We start from the raw sequence: 19,307 nt of genomic DNA, 5'->3' as shown, positions 1-19,307 counted from the left end.
CCTCTCTCCCCTTCCCTCTCTCCCCTTGGGGTAGATGTGTGAGGCTTGCAGCATTTTGCATCCTTTTCTGTACTTAGGTGTACTGTGAAACACCTGCAGGTATTATTGGTGTCGAGTTAGCACAGAGTTATGTCACTGATGCTTAATCTTTGTTGTCAAGCCTAGTGTGAAAGCATTTATAGTTCCCTCGTGTGTTGTAGAACCACTTCTGCATTGTCTATGCTGACTTGGATTTGATTTCAAACAGTAAAATGAAGCTTTTCTTCACTTAGCCCATTCACACAGTTTTTCATAGCTACATTCTGAATCTTTAAGTGTTGGGGGTTTTTCCACCGTTTGTTGTTGACCTTGTTGTCTGTATTTGAGTTAGTTGTGTAGCAAAACTGCTTGTAAAACTTTAAAAAATCCACCAATTTCTTAGTGTATGAAAAGCTTTTGGAAAAAATCATTAGTGCAAGTATTTTACAGGTTTGTGTCTATCACACTTGTAATTTAGAGTAATCCCACTAAGTCTTTTAATAAATCTTGTACAATTGTATGTAGAGGGATGTATAGATGACATACTGCTAAATCATACCATGCCAATGTTTAGCTGTTGGAGTGAAGAGTGAAAGGCAAACACTGTCTTGGTGCTCTCCTTGCTGTTTGCAGCCTCAGTTGGCTCTGCAGCTGTACAGAATTCCATGTCAGGGTCACACACTTAACATCTGCAGTGCCTCACCTTTCCAAGTAGTTCCTTCAGACAGCATCAGACCTGCCCTAGGAGGGGATGCTGTCACCATGTCTTAGTTCTGTCTGGTTTAAGTCAGTCCCTTAAGTGCTGGCAATGTGAAAAGTGAAAGACATATGGAAATAGGAATGAGATTTTTTTTCAATTACTCTTGACTTTTTCAGGCTTCTGGTTTTGGTAAGCTTGTGCAGCTTCTTTAAGGGTAGCAGCTTTTCTTTAAAGAAACTGTCTTTAAAAAAAAAGTCAAACCAAAGCCAAGCAGTGCTGTGATTTCTGTTGACCAGTGTTTCAGCCATGTCGGACAAAAGTGAGCTGAAGGCGGAGTTGGAGCGCAAGAAGCAACGATTAGCTCAAATCAGGGAGGAGAAGAAGAGAAAGGAGGAAGAAAGAAAGAAAAAAGAAGTAAGAAAGAATTTTTGCTTTGAAATTTGACGTTACACATGTAACTTGCCCAAAATTTAAGGGTAGGTTCACATAATTCTCTGCTACCTGCTGTTCTGGGAATGTCAGTTTAATGGTTGGTGCTAATGCAAATGTAGCACTTTCATTTTCTGGTAAGAGCAAACACTATTGTTTTCTAAAGAATTGTCCAAATGATAATTTAGACATTAATTTTGGGTTTTTTTAATCCTACACGAGCATGAAGTTCAGATTTCTGAACCAGTTTGTGTGCATGTGACACCATAAATCACCATAAACTACTGCATGAAAGCTCCGTGTGATTTTATCATCAGAATTACTAGAGTGACATATCTAACCTGTATGATTATAGATTTCAGTAATACGATAAAACCTGTGAGGTCTCAAAATAAGTGAAAGGTTAAATGCTGTAACTCAATTATTGAATCATTTTTAGACTGACCAGAAGAAAGAAATTCTTCCTGTACAAGAAGAATCTGATCTTGAAAAGAAGAGAAGAGAAGCCGAAGCATTACTTCAGAGCATGGGGTTGACACCTGAGTCTCCTGTTGGTAGGAATGTTAATATTTGAGATAAATGTTTGGGAGGTTTTGGCTTGGATTTTTGGGGGGGCCGAGGTGCTTTGGGGGTTTTATGTTGGGTTTTTTTGTGTGGTGGTGGTTTGTATGTTTGTTTTTGTTTGGATCGAGGTATTTGTAGAACTAACATGAAAATTCTCTGGCTTTTTTGGGGGTACACATGTCTGGTTCTTACACTATTATGTCCTGCATGATCTCTGTTATAAATGTCAAGTGATGTGCTTCAGTACACATTACATAGCACTGTTTTATAAAATACACATTTTACACTCAGTGCATTATTTGAAGCATTTTAGTTGAAATATATAAATATCATGTATGTGTTTTCTTTTGTTTCCCCATTTTTCCTGTGCCTTATTCTTCTGTACTTTTCTCCCTACTCTTTTTTATAATGCTAAATATATTTGTGTGGAGTTGGCTTGTTTCCTTTCTGCATCTTTTACACACTAGTTTTTCTTACCCCAAATACTTGACTAACTTTGGAGTGATAGCAAGGCTAACCATAAAATGTAACTACCAAGGGTGGTGATTGATACCCGTGCCACTCTTGGGTGTGTTAGGATATTGGTTGTTGCTTTTTGCCTTTATATAGACACATCTCTGGAAGGCAAAAGCAAAGAGTGTGTTAATTCAACTGTACTTTTTGTCTCCAGCTCTGAAATCGAAGGGGTTTAAAACTGAGCAGTTTGGCTCATTGGTGAGACTCTATTTCAATGAGGTTTGTAAATAAAAATGTAATAATAATTTGTTACAGACATAGTATATCTGTGACTGTATCTTCAAAATTGCTTTTACTTAATCCTCAAGTGTTCAAAAGTGAACCTGGAATAAAGACCATTACAGCTGCTCTCATTCCCACAGCCACAGCAGTCATGTTCCCATGGTTCAGAGACTGCATTTGGGCTATGTTAGCTCTAGCATTGAGCTGTTTAAGTAATCAGTCCTGACCTACTGTATATTTTTGCTTGCTAGGCTAATAGTTCAACCCTTCCCTTTCATGAGGTTTTGCTAAGGCAGTTGATGAGACTTTGTAGAAATGCACATGGGTTGGTTTTTTTTTTTGAGAATCTTAGACCATAGAATAATCCTCAAAGCAACTCATTGCCTAGACTGAGAGTAGCTGTTAATGCTCAGCTTGGAGGCGCTGGCCCGCAGCTTCGGGCACACCCTGCATGTTGTGTTTAATTCCACAGAGCATCTGGTTAACCACACCCTTCAATGGGCACAGATTTGCAGGGAAGTAATTCTGGTCTCTTTCAAGATACACTGATCTGATATGGATCCTAAATCAAGCTAAATTGTGGTGTTTGCTGCCTCTCAGTAGCATGCCTGAGGCACAGACAGGCTGCTCTTCTGCTGACTGGGTACTGGCACATAGTGATGGTGTGCCTGAACTGAACTAACTCGTGGCTGAGCTACTCCGTGTGCAGGTAGCTTGTGCTCATGCTGGCAGTGGAGGTGGATGGCTTGAGATTAGCTTCCTTCATAGAAAATTGAATTAAAAATTCCTGAGGCAATTCCTGTCCTGTTAACTACCAGAGAGACATAGCTCTGGTGGGAGAAGGGGCAGTAAGGATGTCTGTATGATTTTCATACCTACTGTACTTGTTATGTAAGGAGCCCTAGGTTAGTGCACCGGAATAACTTTGAGGAAGGTGTTTCCAGCTCAGTCCTGTGTTGGGCTGGGTGAAAATCGCTTTCCCCACGCGAGGGCAGTGCAGGACCAGCGCTCGGCTCGAGGCTCCCGCGGCCCTGGGCCAGGGACAGGGACAGCCACGCGTGGCACCACTGCGGCCCAGGAGGGGCGAGGTTAGAATGTCAGCCCTATTCACAGCGCACGAAAAGAGCGATACCAGGGCCCAGGGGCATCTCCCTTAGCACAAACTGAGCAGTGTATAGCGATGATGTGTTGAAGAATCTATGTACTCTTATACACCTGTATTTATATAGATATAAGTCTGAAGTCTCTATTTATCTAGGTATAAGTCTAAAGTCTAAGAGTGTGTAAGTATGAATTTATGAAATATAGTGCTAGACCTATAAAAAAGTGTCCCCTGTGAAAGACATTTCATCTAAAATGAATTCTTAATAAATTGAAGAAATGACTGATTTTTTTTTTGAAAAATTAGGAGAGATTTTTTTTGTCAGTGAGTCATATGTCTGTTTTGCGATGGGATGGAAAAATTCCTTAGAATTAACAGTGTGCTTGTAATTTCAGGAAATTCTCTAGAAATCTTGCAGATCTAAATTCAGAATTCTCCCACGCCTGACCCCTGATAGAGTAGATACCAGTTTATAAACATAATTCTTGTTCAGTTGATAAAAGGTTCTTTTTAAAGGTTGCTAACTAGTGAATGTTTTACATACTGCTAAAAAATGAAGCATATAAGGACCTTCAACACATCCCCTGATTCTTAAGTATGAACCCTAAGTTTCATTAAATAATAAGTTTGACTATTTCTGAAATGAAAAGTTGAAAGAAATACCAGAACAGCTTTGTGTTTGTCTCAGATTGCATGGTACCATGCACTGTTATGCATCAGTTCCAAAAAAGCATGTTACTTCTTAAATGGTGAATGCAGGCTTCATCTAGATGCTAAAAATGAACCTACTCTTAAGAAAAAGTTTCAACAGATCAGTACTCGAGTGTTTACTGGCAAGTAAAAAAAAAAAAATCCTCAAAACTCAATGCTAGAAACTTTGATGTAATACATGACATTTATGTTATTTTGATTCAATCTAGAACAAACCTAACAGCATGCTGCATGACAAAGCCTCTTTTTTTGTCCATGCTTTGATGATTATATGTTTTGAAATAACATTGCTAGTTAAACACATTCATTGTCTAATTTTTAAGAAAAATTTATGTCAAAGCTGTATTAACAACTATCTTCTTTATGTTTAAGCAACATGACTTAGTGGAAATTACCCTTTGAAAATCGATGTCATCATTTCTCAAAAGTTCAGTTTAAAAATACTTTCTCAATTCATTTTTTTTTAAATGTCTTTCCCTCCATGTCTTTTTGTATGCTCCAGATGCATAAATGCCAATTGCATGAAAGTCCAGCATGAATTGTTAACATTGTCTTTTCCCCTCTCTTTCTTACTGTTCATTTCCATCCATGTATTTTTTTTTTGCCATCACATTTTTTTTAATACTTCATTTTAAATTACTTTGCAAACATCCTAAGCTGTGCAACCTCTGCGAGTAGTAACAGCGGATACCTGTCTGTTTCACTATTTAGTCCCTCCTCCTACCTCTCCGTCCTCCAAATCCGTGAGTACGCCAAGCGAGGCTGGGAGCCAGGACTCCGGCGATGGTGCTGTTGGATCCAGGTATGTCATGTTCCTTTGCTCAGTGCTTGTGTTCTGAGTAATGAAACTTCAGAAGAAATCAAGGTTATCTGCTTGGTTATGATGCTGTGAGGTTACAGCGTTGAATCTGTGAAGAGGGACTGGTTTGCTGCGGAACTTAGGTACGCAGAAAAGAGTAGAGCCACACTTTAAGATTTGAAATACAACTACACTTCCTCATTTGAAAGGGCCAGCATTAATGGGGAGTTGTTTCAACTTGTGAGTTTAAAGTAAAATGAATGTGATGGGGCAATAACAAACTGGAAAAGTGCAACTTTTGGGCTCTTCTCAGCTTTTTCCAAAGGAGAGTGTATATGGATGATAGACCATTCCTCATTTTCCTCATTTCTAGTTGGTCTAATAAAAGGTACTGTCTACAAACTGCATTACTCAGAGCCATGTTTCTCATTATTTCACTTTGCAGCCATCTGTGTAACACAACTACAGCACTCACAATCTCCCTTACTTTGCCAAAACAGAACCCCATTGTAGTTCAGCCACAGTCGGTTTGGTTTTTTTTCAGAGCCAGTACTTGCCACATCTGTGTGACCATTTCTTTGTGCACGATGGTTTGAGACTTCCTGCTGTAAAGGAGAGTCAGATAAATATTTCTGTTAAGTATTCCTAGTGGTGAGATGTGGATGATAAGGTGGGAAATACTCCTTCCAAAGTGTCCAGATTTCTACTGTTTCCCATGCACAGTCTGTGAATAACAGCAGTACCTGTCTATTAATATAGGTAAGATATTTTCTTAGCAAATTAAGTTCCTGTACTTAAAATTTACAGAGTATACATTTGGATGAAGTTCAGTAAAAGCACAGTCAGTTACTTTTTATCTTATATGAGTAGTTGATTTGGAGGAGTGAATGCTTAGAGTACTTTGAAACAATTTTTAAAGGCTGCACTGATATCTTGTATGCATGTGAATTGTGCATGCAGCACTATATGCAGTCTTAGTCTGAAATATTCAAGGTATTAGTGACCTGAACAAAGGTTACATGGTGCCTATTTCTAAGTAGAAATTACGAAGTTAAAACAGAGAATACATCAGGCAGCAGATATGAACCCAAATTCTTTTTTAGCACTTATATCCTACACTTCAATAGCTTCATGCATTTTCTAACTTTAAATCTGTCTCAAGATTGTGGTCTGTAAGGGTTGGAGGCATGAATGTTCAGCCAGACTGATGGTATTATAGGGGACCTGTTAATCCCCTTGCTTATTCCATGACCACTGGATAACATTCTTCCTCTCCCCCAGTAAACAGGTGTTTGTATCCTGGTCTGTTAGTACAAGTTCATACATTTCTAAAGCACACATACGTTTGAACCTGGAAGTTGGACTGTGTGATAACCCTTGGTGTTACACCTGCCATTTCACAGGTGATTCACAGCAATGAGATGTTGGAAAGCCTCTTCTGTGATGCTGAATCTTGTCATTAATGCTTTTAGCAATTAAGAGGGCAGTGTTCAGACTGTTCCTGCTGTTACTTCCATCTGTCTTGCCTTATTTTCATTAGTGAAGAGTTTTGCTTCCTAGTTTGATTATGCTTTTTCCACAGTTAAGAGTATAAATTCAAGACTAGAAATTAATGCACTTGGTTTTCTTTTAGGTTAGGTGGATGTTCATGTAATCAGTTTAAAAGCAGAAAAGACTTTAGAGATATAGGAAGCATTAGGAATGAACCTGGATATAGGGAAGTTGGGTGTATGTGGAAGAATGGGAATTTCTGTTCACTGAAGCTTGTAGATAAATTAATTTAGTTTAAGGCATAACAAACAAGTGGAAAACTAAAGAAACAGTATTTTACATAATTTTGGTACATATATAATAGGTGAATTCTATCTCAGAATGTTACCTTTTAAAAAAATTATATCTCTGAGAAACATTTAACTGCATATCCTGTATTGCTTGTTGACTCCAAACCTTTTAGAAGATGGACTGTCCCTGGTACCACAGAAGCAACTGCTGAATGTGAAAAGAATGCTTTGAAAGCAGGAAAGCTACCTTATTAACAGCTAGATCTTAAGCAGCTGCAGAAGTTGGAGCCTTTTATATTTGTAGCTCTTTCCCCAAGTTCCTCTCAAATGGGATTGAAAAAGTTGAGGAAGTGTTTGACAAGTACTGGTGTGATGCAGCATTTGTACCTGTAGCTAACTTATCCCTTGCCACAGGAAGGGTGGGGTGGGGGTTTGGTTTTGCTTATGATTGAACAACATATAAGCAATATCCAGCTTGAAGTCTCAGGCACCAAATTCAGCTCCATGCTTAAATCTGTTTGCTCAAGAACAATAGCAGAGACATAACAAATAAGTAGACTCAAAGTAATTAACTTTAATGTTAAAATTATGTGTTTTCTGATGCACAAAAGTTCTAAAGATGTTTTGGAGATTTAGGTATTAAGCTGTTGCTGGGGATGCAATAGCAGTTATGTAGAATGATTTGCTAATTATGAAGACAGTGGATCTTTAATTCTTAATTAAGCTGTAATTAATACTTCTAATGCATATTTTCTACGAGAACAAGGTAGTGCATGACACACCCATATTTATGAGCTTTTATAGCCTTGTATGTACGTTTTTCAGATCAACTTTAGGAATTCTGGACCTGATTTATAGGAAAGTTACTGTGTATGGGATGAAAATATAAAATTGCCTTTTATTGACTTAGAGTAAATTTTTACGTATTTATTCTTTTATTCAAAAACATTATTTTAAAATATATGTAACAGCATCTAAGAATGTCAGAAGAAACATGCATGTTAATATGTTAATCTCTCTTTTAAGTGTGTTTTTAAACTTCTGCCTAAGCCTCGTAGCAGCCAGCAGACTGCATGAAAATATGTGAAGAAGGAATGAAGACTCAAAATGGAGAGGGAATATTGATTTCCCCCTTCGTATTTCTTCTGATACAAAGGCGACTTGAAATGGATCCATTCTGTTCATTATTCCACATGACTTTGAAACGTGTTATTAATATACAGACCACTATTTCTAAGAGATTTAAGTATCTTTAATGGAGTTGGCTCTAACTCAGATGACACTTACAAGCCCAAGGCAGTGCTTAACCCATAATTACTGCAGTGTCACATCTTAGAAACTCTAGCAGTTCTCTATCCCAGTGGAAATGCATTTTTGCCCTCCTACCAAAAGGCTTGTGTGTGTACTCATTTCCTTTGCCAATATGACAGTTTCCTCCACATATTTACTGCTCTGGGCAAGTCTGCATTATGTTAACAAGTCTGTCTTCGTATGACATGAACAAATCTGAACAGATTTTTGAAGGAATTTGAAGTTTTTAGTGGTTCTTGTCAGTATTTGTAATCTGTTTGCCTTTCACAAAGGCTACATTTGTTTGCAGATCTTTAACTTTCAATCTTTAAAATAGTTTAATTCTTTGCTAATAGCTCTGAATTCTGTGTTTTGCTTCTTTTGTATTTACTGCATGTGTTATTACACTGAATGTTTGTTGAATTTCCCTTAACTGGTGTTGCATTGCCTTGTTTCCTGTGAACAATGAAATAGCTGTAAGCTCGCTGTAACTCTAGAATTTCATAGTGTGTGTATTTGCTTCACTAATCTCTGGCCTTTTTTGCTAATGCTGCATGATTGTTCAACCTGGGGTATCAGGACGCTGCATTGGGATACTGATCCGTCAGTTCTTCAGCTCCACTCTGATTCCGATCTGGGGTATTGCATAGATTTCTTATATTCCCTCTTTCATGTGCTTATGGATAATAAGTATAAGAGCTTATTTTGACTCTAAGACTTCAAGTTGTTGTTAGGAGGCTGCTCTGTAAGTAAAGGAAACTCTCTGTCCCTAAACTTAGCACAGTTTGCTTGCAATGGGAAACTTACAGTATTTAATATACATTAGATGCTTATGTCTAATAACAAAACTTTTGTGTTTTCCTTTGAGTCTTTCTTTGACAAAATGTAAACTTTAAGAAGTCGTTTATTTAAAATAAAAGGCTTAGAATAATAAATGTATTTAAAACCAGCAACTCCCATCTTTTCTTATAAATATGTTTATAAAAGCTGTAAAAAAAATCACTTGCTAAAACCCATATTGTGCTCTAAGAATTAGGGTTCTGCCCGCCAAAACCTTTTGTCTTGGCAAAGGAGTTGATAACAAGAATGTAAATTTGATATAGGTAAATTGTTGGTTCATTGCAGTATTGTTACAGTACAGGCTGCGATTGGCATTTATGGGAAGCTGCAATGACTGAGTTAATGTTGTGTGGGTTTTGGAAGTACATTGTGTTGTAGTTTGATGCTGGCTATATTTGCCTTTATAGGATCTTCTATAAGCTAAAGTCAAAGCTCAGAGGTTTTTAATATTGCGTTCTGGAGTAATGTATTATGGATAAATCACTTGTCAGTGTGAGTTTCAGGTTAGACTTGCACTTCTGCATTCTAAATAGCATCTTTGAGGTGGACAGAAAAGGGCAGCAAAGTTCAAAGACTAGGAAATGCTGGTTTTCAGGCTTTAGAATCTTAGAAGTGTTTCTGTACGAACATGACTCATGAGCAGATCTGTTCCACTGAAAACAGGGCTGTGCCATGTTTGGGGCAGTACTCTGGTCAAACACAAAGAGCAACAATTTAAAATTATATCCTGCAGCGCAGATAGTTATATATGCATGTCTTTATTTTTGCCACAGATGTATAAATAGCTGCTGATCCTAAATGATAATGATACAATATTAGTCATAATTGTGTGACTTCTTCAGAGTTAAGTTTCTACTAGATTTAAGTTAGACTAAGCAGTGCTGTGATATAATGACTTGGGTATTATTCTAGGCAAAATGTGAAGTAGTTAATGAAGTTAAATGTTTTTTTCTGATTTCTCTATTAATTTGATTTAGACGTGGACCTGTTAAACTTGGAATGGCCAAAATTACACAAGTTGACTTCCCTCCTCGAGAAATTGTTACGTATACAAAGGAGACGCAAACACCGGTTATGACTCAGCCCAAGGAAGGTGAATGGTTAACTTATTGCTACCTAAGTTATTTTTGTTTTATTATAAGAATGATGACTGGCTGAATTAGAAGCAGCATTTGTGATCTTGAAATGCAGTAAGGTAAATGAAGGTTGATACATGAGATAATTGATGTAAATCCTGTTATTAAATTTGTATGTGTCTTGCTTAACTGTTACTGTCATTCTGCATCTTGTTTAACAACACTCTTACTACTACTACATGGTATTTTTGCACTCCTAGTAAGTGTTCAGATTAGACACAGAGTTTCTTAATTAACTGACAGCTGATAAATAAATGGGATATATTTTGCGTTTATGACAATTAAGAATCCACACACAACTTGGCACATGAAGGACAGGGAGCTGATTTGGGACAGCCAGCACAGCTTAACCAAGGGCAAGTCCTGCCTGGCCAACCTAGTGGCCTTCTGCAATGGAGTGACTATATCAGTGGACAAGAGAAAGGCTACACATGTCATCTATTGGGACTTCTGTAAGGCCTTTGAGACCGTCCCCCCACAACATCCTGCTTTCTAAATTAGAGATGGATTTGATGGGTGGACTGTTGTGTGGATAAGGAATTGGCTGAATGGTTGCATCCAGAGGGTAGTGGTCAGCAGCTCAGAGTCCTCATGGACATCAGTGACAAGTGGTGTCCCTCAGGGGTCCGTACTGGGATCAGTGCTACTTAATGTGTTTATCAGTGACACAGTCAAAGGGATCAAGTGCACCCTCAGAAAATCTGCAGATGACACCAAGATGAGTGGTGAGTGGTGTGGTTGACACCTCTGAAGGACAGGATGCCATCCATAGGTCCTGCACAAGCTTGAGAAGAGGCCCATGGGGAATCTCATGAGCCAAGTGCAAGGTGCTGCACCTGGGTCAGGGCAAGCCTCAGTATCAGTACAGTCTGGGGGACAAACAGATTGAGAGTAAAGAAATTTTTCTGAACAAAACATGGTTGGCTAATGAATTTGCTTTTCAATATTAAAACACTTGAAGTTAGCTGCAAACAGAAATCATAGATCATGTAAGGTCCATTCCAACCCTTAAATTCTATGATTTAGGTTTTTAGTATTGTGTTCTGGAGTAATGTATTACAGATAAATCACTTGTCAGTGTGAGTTTCAGGTTTGACTTTTCAATAGCCTTAGTCTTCTAAACCTGCTGTTTTTGTAGCAGCTGTGTTTGTTACATAAATGAAATGGTTCGTTATTCTGAGGAATGTAGCAGAGGAAATAGGCCCTTTTTCCCCCTTGTTCTCTTGGCATATCCTGTTCCTGTTCTGGGAGGGGTTGTCATTATGTGATAGAGTAATGATGATCATCTTTTTATTTAGAGACCAGTTGAATTTATTTTGGCTTGATAGAAGTGTTATGCCTCACTCGGTGTTCTTCCATACCTGGTAACTAGTAAGCCTCAGCATCTATGTCTCTGTGCCATTACTACTTGACAAACTTTTGTCACCATTTTAACATGAACATCTGGTGTTCAGGCTGCTCCGTTCTCCAGCATCCTTGTTCTGACATCCTCTCTTCTACTATCTACAGCCATTTGACTTCCTGTGATGCTGTGTGTAGCACTTCTCCTGCTTCCCTCATTGTTCGGTTTTACTCTCATTGTTCAGTTTTAGTGGACCTGCTTTTTAGTTAGTATGGTCAACTAGTTATTAGGGTTGTTATTTAACCTCTATTTGGTTGCAGATCTGCTCTCTGAAAAAAACAGTGGAAATTGTATTCCCTTCCTAGACTCATTTCTTCCTAGCAGGGCAGCAGAAAGAGTTTCAACAACAGAGATGCAATTCAGATGTGAACTGTGGTATAATGTTCTGCAGGCTCCGTGTTGGCCAACACACAGTATTGTAGTCATTAGTGCCGATTGTTTTTTCCCTGTGTCTCACTACACTGCTCTCTGCTACACAGTTTGATCTGTTCCTTTGTGATTAGAAGGCATGTTGTTCAAAATCACATGGAAAAAAATTAGTCACCAGTGTACCCAATAAAGATACGAGTTCTTGAAGTAGTCAATCCAAAGAAAGGTGAGCATGTAGGGGGATATGATTTTGCTCAGCTGTCACAATTAAGGCTTTTCCTAGGCTAACTGGGTACTTATTCATTGGAGCTGCTGTACCATACTGTGCATGTGCAGTCACAACTGACTGCAAACAGTATTATTGTATTAGCTCAACTCTTTGAGGAATAATTGTCTGGTAAGGTCTCCAAGACACAGAATTAAAATAATAAGCAGAGTAATAACAATATGGTGTATAGGATTCACTTCTTGGATGCTGCTATGGTGCCTGTAGGGTTTTTGCATTTTAATATTTGACAAAACCCAACAGACTCTTACATAGTCATGTGTTATCTGGTACATGCCTTAAATGTACAGTGAAATACGGAGGGAAAGCTTGATATGAAGACATTCGGCTTAACAAAAGCCACCCATTTCACAGATGATTTAACTTTGATTAACCTACTCTGCAGCAACAGATTACTTAGACAACTGGAACTCCACTCTACAGTGTTATTGCTAGGTGCAGTCTAATTTACAGCTCTGCTTTTCTTTCGGTCTTGCCAAAATACATCACAATTTTCATGTTAACTCAAACTAAAAATTCAGTGGTTCATTAAATCTGTTTTTAGCATTCATTGACAAGAAATTTGCTGCTATTAAAGACTGCACTAAAATAGCAGCTACTTTACTGCTCAGTTTGTAACCTTAGATCCCCTGTTCACCTGTCAGAAATAACATGGAGTTAATCCCTTAGCATATTACAATGAATATTCATCACTGTGTTGATGTGACACAGAGTCCCATTTCCTGTCTTCATGGCCCTGTGACTTTTCTGAATCTTAGCAGCCTTTTTTTCATTTGGAATTGTATTTGGTGTACTGACAAAGTGGCATAGAATGCCAGTGGGTACAGTCAATAATGAATAAGGAGGATGAAGTTAGGGAGTGTCCTTAAGGTTTCCAAATTGACATATCTGACTTGAAATAAATGCAGGATACCACTGTGTCATGGGTTCTTGGCTTACTAGATGTGCAACTGTTTCAGAAATAGTATGTCCAATCTCTGTGTTTTCTGGGTTATATGTTATTGTTATGCCAGTCCCTTGCAAATTCCAGCCTCTGGCCTGTTATTAAATAAATTCAGGATAAAGGAAGACGGTAATTAAAACAAACATTTCATATCTCTTTTATGGCCCAGCAGCTTAATGCTGCCTTTTTTGCTTGTAAATTTCAGTGGGAAGGGGCGCTGGGTTTGGGTAAGAAAGCATTCTAGTTTTAGATAATGAGGTCAAGAAGTCATATATGTGGGGTTGTTTTGGTTTGGGTTTTTTTTTTTTCTCCAGATCCCTTAATGAGAAAGTTTGCATATGACTCTTCTTTAGAGAGAAGGTTTTAGATTGATGTAGTTAGGGATAAATGAATGAGATGACATGTTCAATTTCAAGTCTGATACTTTGAGAATATTAAAATAAGTGCTGTATCCTGCATTTAAATGCAGTAATATCAGCTAGTTGTATGCAGTGAAAGTACTATGAAGGAATTTAGAGCTCTGTATAATATATGCCATTTATGTTTCAAACATTAAAAGGCAGGAGCAATCAACTATATGATCTTCTGAATAAAATATGTAGATTAGAAGGTCACTTAGCACTAAAGGGTTGACCATCTACATTTGACAAGAATTTGACTCCTGTCACTGAAAATGGTACTTAGAATCAGTGTAGTATGACTAATGGGGGGTTGGGCAGAAATTTCTAATTTGGGACTTTCAGAGCTGGAATAATGTATCCAGGGTGACCCAAACCCAAATTTCTAAATTTGAAGGCCTCATTTAATTCTGCAAGATTGATTGGTGGGGGGAACAAGAGGGGTTGTTTGTCCGAGTGACTAATGTGAATATGTGGTCCTGTGTTTGTTGTTCTCAAACCCGTGTGTGTTAACTCATGTTACATTTTTTTAATTAATCATTGTTCACACCTCTGGTGATCTGACATGAAGAGTTCCATTCTTTAGAATTGCCACAAGTTATCCAGTGTTCGGGTTACTCGTCCTCTGTACGTGTGAATCCATCTAAAAAGGAGCAGTGTCTTTCTGTTTCTCTGCGTGATTATTTTGCCCAAAAAAGCTTTCATTTTTTTTAAGTAGCACAAAAGCTGTAATTGGCATGCTTTGTAAGGAAGTGTCAATGTGCAAGAGAGTGGAGATCACTAAGAATTCTTTTACGCGTTCTTTCCCCTTTGCACCACCGCCTCCTCAGCAGGGTCACTGAGATCACTAGCTTTTCTTGAAATGGCCATTTTCACTGGCAGGTGCATTATACCCTGTATTTTCAGATTGTTTTTCCATTCTGAATGTTTGGCAGGTTGATTGCTCTGGCTGCATTGACGGAGAAAGGGCTGACAAATGCGGTTGGGCTGGCTGAAAAGACAGTGATTACTGTTTTCCTTTGTGGCTGATTGAGGCCCTTGAAAGGAAAGATTTTAACCTTCACCATTTGGTTCAAAAGTATGAGCATATATTGAAATCATTCATGCCATTTATCCTAGTTCTGTAAACTTGTCAGAACATAAAAATCGCTCAATTTCAAGTAATGTAGGATTGGCATACGTCATTATCATTTTGATTAAGTTGGAGTTTGTATTATTGTGTGCATTATACAGTGTCATTTAAAGCTTTCTTTCCTGCAGGTACAGTTATATTTTTATTGCCTATACTATGGAGTTAGAAAGATTTTCAGACCTCTTTAAACCTATCACTATGTGTGTGGTTTGGCAGCTGGTATGGCCTACAAGCTGTATTTTGTTTGCAGGGTAAAGGCTTGTCTTTAGACCTCCTGGAGTGCTGGTAATTGCACAGGCTTGCCATTGGGGAAAGACATGATTGGAAGCAGTCAGGCAGAAAAATGTTGTGCCATCCCATTGCCACCTCAGAGCGGAGAGACAATCCTAGCAGTACCATCTGGTTGTTGCTATCTAGTCAGCTGGCCTGGCTGCTGGGACCATGGCTTGGCAGCTGGTTCCCATCCCTTGACCACCTCCTTTTTATTTTCCCCCTTTTTGTGTGCATGCATGTGGATTTTTTTTACTTTTTTTTAAAAAAACTTTTTGTGTGAGATAATTTTGAACGTGGGTCAGGAAGATGGCTGCAGCAAACAAGCCTGGGCCCTGTTAACACGGGCTCATTACTGCAGTGAAGCATGCAGCAGTCTCCTGCTGCCACCCTTATGAGCAGATGACATAGCTGTTTAACCAATAAAAATAGTCTTTTCAGAAGCTTATTCTGGAAAGTGGATGAAGAAGAGCCAGGAAATGCATATTCCACAACACTAAGTAATTTAAAGTTATTTTGTGGTTTACAGTACTCAGCGAATAAAATGTAGAAATGCAGAAAGTGCTGTAAGCTTTGTCAGTATTCCTGAACATTAACACTTTACGTTATTCATTGCAGTTAGGGAAAACACATTTTCCTGTAAAGTTCTCATTGCCAAACATGATACAGATAATGAGGCTTGCATCTAGAATGACAGAAAAAATGTAATCTCTCTGCTATTATCTTTAGCAAAATTTGCCTCTCAGAATAGCAACCTGAAAGCTAATGTAAGCCATCTTCATGCCATGTGAAGGCCCATTAGACTCTGATGGTTTCAGATCACAAGTAAGCAGCTGCTCTACAAACTATTTTAGACATTTGATGTTTCTTTATTCTGCAGCATTAATGTGTCAGTATGTTACCCAGAACATGCATGCATCACGTGGCTTTGTGTAGAATCATAAATGCCTGGAAGAGAGATTTCCACTTTGGATTCTTTACCATTTCTTGTGTGTCTTATTTCAGTTTATGCAGCTGCATAATTTAGTGTGACTAAAACCCAGGTGTAGACAGTGTTCCAGTGATACTTTGGTTTGTGATAATGTTATCCTGGGGACTACATTTTGCAAATGCAACCCTTTTAAGCTGCACGATACCATTTTACATCAGCTTAGTTGAGATTCATAGGGAATATTACTGTTTAATTACTCTTTAAAAACACTGACAATCTCACCGTAATGTTTCTCCTTAGATGAGGAAGAGGAAGATGATGTGGTTGCACCAAAACCGTTGGTTGAACCTGAGGAAGAAAAAACATTGAAGAAGGAGGAGGAGGAAGAAGGTACAGTTCACCTCAAGACATTCTGAGTGTGCTGTATAGAAAAGCATAAATAGATTTTTTAACTTTGTTGCATTAATTTAAAATTAATGATTGCTAAATAGGAATCAGCTAGCAAAATATAAAATTCAAAGATTATTTAAAATAATGAAAACCACTGGTTTTCTTTCCTGAAAAGAATTGGTGAAAGCTTGCAGTCCAAAACATGTGTGTGTAAATCCTTTTCAGCTGCCCCTCATGAACTTACAGAAGAGGAAAAACAACAAATTTTGCATTCTGAAGAATTTTTAAGTTTCTTTGACCACTCCACAAGGATTGTTGAAAGAGCCCTCTCTGAGCAAATCAACATTTTCTTTGACTACAGTGGAAGAGACTTAGAGGACAAAGAAGGGTAATGTGAATGTTGAATATTCTCCTGTTAATGTCCAATACTTGTAATTGAAAAGATTCTCTGAGATTAATATCTCCTAATTGTCTTTATAGAGAGATTCAAGCAGGAGCAAAGCTGTCCTTAAACAGGCAGTTCTTTGATGAACGTTGGTCAAAGCATCGTGTTGTCAGCTGTTTGGACTGGTCATCCCAGGTAAAAAGTAATGCTTACATTAAACAGTTACCTTTGTCATCCTTGTAGTTCTGTGTATCTGGCTCTGGTAAAAGTACAGTTCATATGGGCTGTGTTCCAGATGTGTTCCTTACATGCTCTGTGGTTTGCAAAAGTAGGCAGAGCTCTTAATCTTTTGTGAGAAGTAGCTAAAGGTTTGTATTATGAAGAAAGTCTTTGGCATATTTGTTTTGGTTTATGGACTATTTCATAGAGGTGGCTCTGAGCTTCACTTAGAAAAAAGCCCACTTAAAAGTACTGGGGTTTTTTTAAAGTTAAAAGCAAGTTATGATGAAAGAACAAGACTCTAATCTGTGTAAATGCTGTTTTATGAGATATATTAGTAAGGATTAGTTTTAACTGACAATTTTTCATTCATTTATAATGTAAGGTGGTTTTTGGACCCTATTTTGGCAAAAGAAAAAAAAGATTCTAGGATTCTCTGGACTACTCATCTTACTTTGAGTCTTTTTCACTTTCTGTACAGTACCCAGAATTGCTTGTAGCCTCTTACAACAACAATGAGGATGCACCTCACGAGCCTGATGGGGTGGCCCTTGTATGGAATATGAAGTACAAGAAAACTACCCCAGAGTATGTCTTTCACTGCCAGGTATGATTCTGTCTTGGGAGGCTCAAGATTTTATGTTAATGAACTTGGACAAGTACCTTCCTTATGCTTGTCAATGTAATGATTTCATTGGGCTGGCATCCACTTTACCACATGTGTTTGCCAACAGATGTCGATAGCTAGAGACTTCAGCTGAAGAACATTATTCTGTTTCAGAATTTCTGACATCATTCAGAATTCAGTCTTGTTTGGGTACTCATTTTCTTATTTTACGTAAAAACAGAAAACCTTCTTGTGTAATGGTTCAACCACAAAGGTTTGTATGTAGGGGAATTGAGTAGGATTGTGTACTACTGCAGCTTAGTTTACTGAATAAAATGAAGACAGCCTGAGGAGATGGAACAAGGATGAAAACTAGAAACATATGCATCAGGAAAAAGGCAGATGGAGTTTTTTTAGTAGTTTTCTGAAAGATAAAAACATGCAAATCTCTTCCATTATGCCAAACCAGAGATAGCCACTTTTTTTCTGTGATTTTGGCAAATTACATAGCTGAATCAAAATTAATCTCATGATGTCACATTACTGTCAAAGCTCAGGTTGAAAAAGTTACTTTGTTGTATCAAAATGTATTCCTACATTCTCTAAGGAAATTACCACAGAATGTGGCAAACCATTAAAATCTTGTGCATTACTGTGTCTTCCCTTGCTAACAAACTGTGCTAGGAGGAGTACAGATGTTACATGTGACAGAAAAGAGGAGGAAAACTTTGTTTTATAATTATACATTAAGAGACTGTTGGGGGTCACAAAGGATGTGTGAATCCTTAAGCAACTGGGCAGTGAAGTAGTGTACTGAATATATCTGGGAAAAGAACTTGTTCTAGTATTTGGCCTCACTAGTTTTAGACATAGTGTCATTGAATGGTCCTTTATGTATATTTTGTTGTTTGTTTTTCTTCCTTTCAGTCAGCAGTGATGTCAGCTACATTTGCAAAGTTTCATCCCAACCTGGTGGTTGGTGGCACATACTCAGGCCAGATAGTGCTGTGGGATAATCGCAGCAATAAGAGAACCCCAGTGCAGAGAACTCCACTTTCAGCTGCTGCTCACACGGTAGGAGGTGAAATATCTTCAAGGACTGTGTCCTGTTGAGATGGGTTTAATGTCTGGGAAACTCTGTCCAGTGCACTTGATTGATAGTGGTGAACGTTTCTGTCTCAGGAACCAGGCTGTTCATACAAACCAAAGTGTTAGCAAACAAGTATCAGTTTTATAGAGGAGTCTTTCGGTTGTGATCAATCCTTTATGCTTTATTAAATGGTGAACTTGTGTATTTTACTGGATATTAATTATATCAGAACTGGTTATTACCTGTAAGTTCCTTTCTGATAGTATTTTACTTTTCTTAGCACCCAGTGTACTGTGTGAATGTTGTTGGGACCCAGAATGCTCATAATTTGATTAGTATCTCAACTGATGGGAAAATATGCTCTTGGAGTCTGGACATGCTTTCCCAACCACAGGTAAGACAATTCTGGATGTATATAGTATCTATTCCAGGTTAATATTTTGTAAAAAAATTAATTAATCTCAGAAACATTAATCAGCATTTTCCCAACACACAGAATTAAGGTAGCTTGATATTTGATTAAATATTTACCCACCTGTGGAATCAAATATTGGCTGTTGATTCTTTTGTATATTTGTGTTGCACTCATGCTAGTGGTGAACACAGTTTTAATAAGAAAACTTTCTTATTCCTGCCTAGTTCTATAAAGTAAAATTAAAAAAACCCTCCTATTGCAGAATCTAAATTATTTTGTAGGTGTTAATATTTCTTTTTGTAAAGTAAGTTGCTGATATTTTCACTACAGGATAGCATGGAGCTGGTTCACAAACAGTCCAA

The 19,307-nt window shown here is 37.9% G+C and overlaps 1 protein-coding gene across 5 annotated transcripts in view; it reads left to right on the top strand.

The window, feature by feature from the left end:
* The first annotated feature begins 1,013 nt into the window (after positions 1-1,013).
* DYNC1I2 (dynein, cytoplasmic 1, intermediate chain 2) overlaps positions 1,014-19,307 on the top strand; it is a 23,069-nt gene continuing 4,775 nt past the window's right edge. Inside the window, exons 1-12 of one of the 5 annotated variants that reach the window (XM_009072681.1) lie at positions 1,025-1,132; positions 1,587-1,701; positions 4,974-5,064; positions 8,712-8,771; positions 9,950-10,065; positions 16,140-16,229; positions 16,455-16,617; positions 16,710-16,809; positions 17,315-17,440; positions 18,368-18,514; positions 18,811-18,924; positions 19,276-19,307. The exon at positions 19,276-19,307 is cut by the window's right edge and continues 93 nt beyond it. In XM_009072681.1, coding sequence (XP_009070929.1) covers positions 1,025-1,132; positions 1,587-1,701; positions 4,974-5,064; positions 8,712-8,771; positions 9,950-10,065; positions 16,140-16,229; positions 16,455-16,617; positions 16,710-16,809; positions 17,315-17,440; positions 18,368-18,514; positions 18,811-18,924; positions 19,276-19,307 — 1,262 coding nt within the window. Of the gene's footprint in view, positions 1,133-1,586; positions 1,702-4,919; positions 5,065-8,711; positions 8,772-9,949; positions 10,066-16,139; positions 16,230-16,454; positions 16,618-16,709; positions 16,810-17,314; positions 17,441-18,367; positions 18,515-18,810; positions 18,925-19,275 lie in introns of all 5 variants that reach the window. The other 4 variants (XM_009072680.1, XM_009072679.1, XM_009072683.1 and 1 more) reach the window with 4 other exon arrangements.

The sequence above is a fragment of the Acanthisitta chloris genome, unplaced genomic scaffold (assembly GCF_000695815.1).
Source record: "Acanthisitta chloris isolate BGI_N310 unplaced genomic scaffold, ASM69581v1 scaffold18054, whole genome shotgun sequence".
NCBI lineage: Eukaryota > Metazoa > Chordata > Aves > Passeriformes > Acanthisittidae > Acanthisitta > Acanthisitta chloris.
The sequence above is the reverse complement of the archived record's forward strand: the minus strand, read 5'-3'. Positions and strand labels throughout refer to the sequence as shown.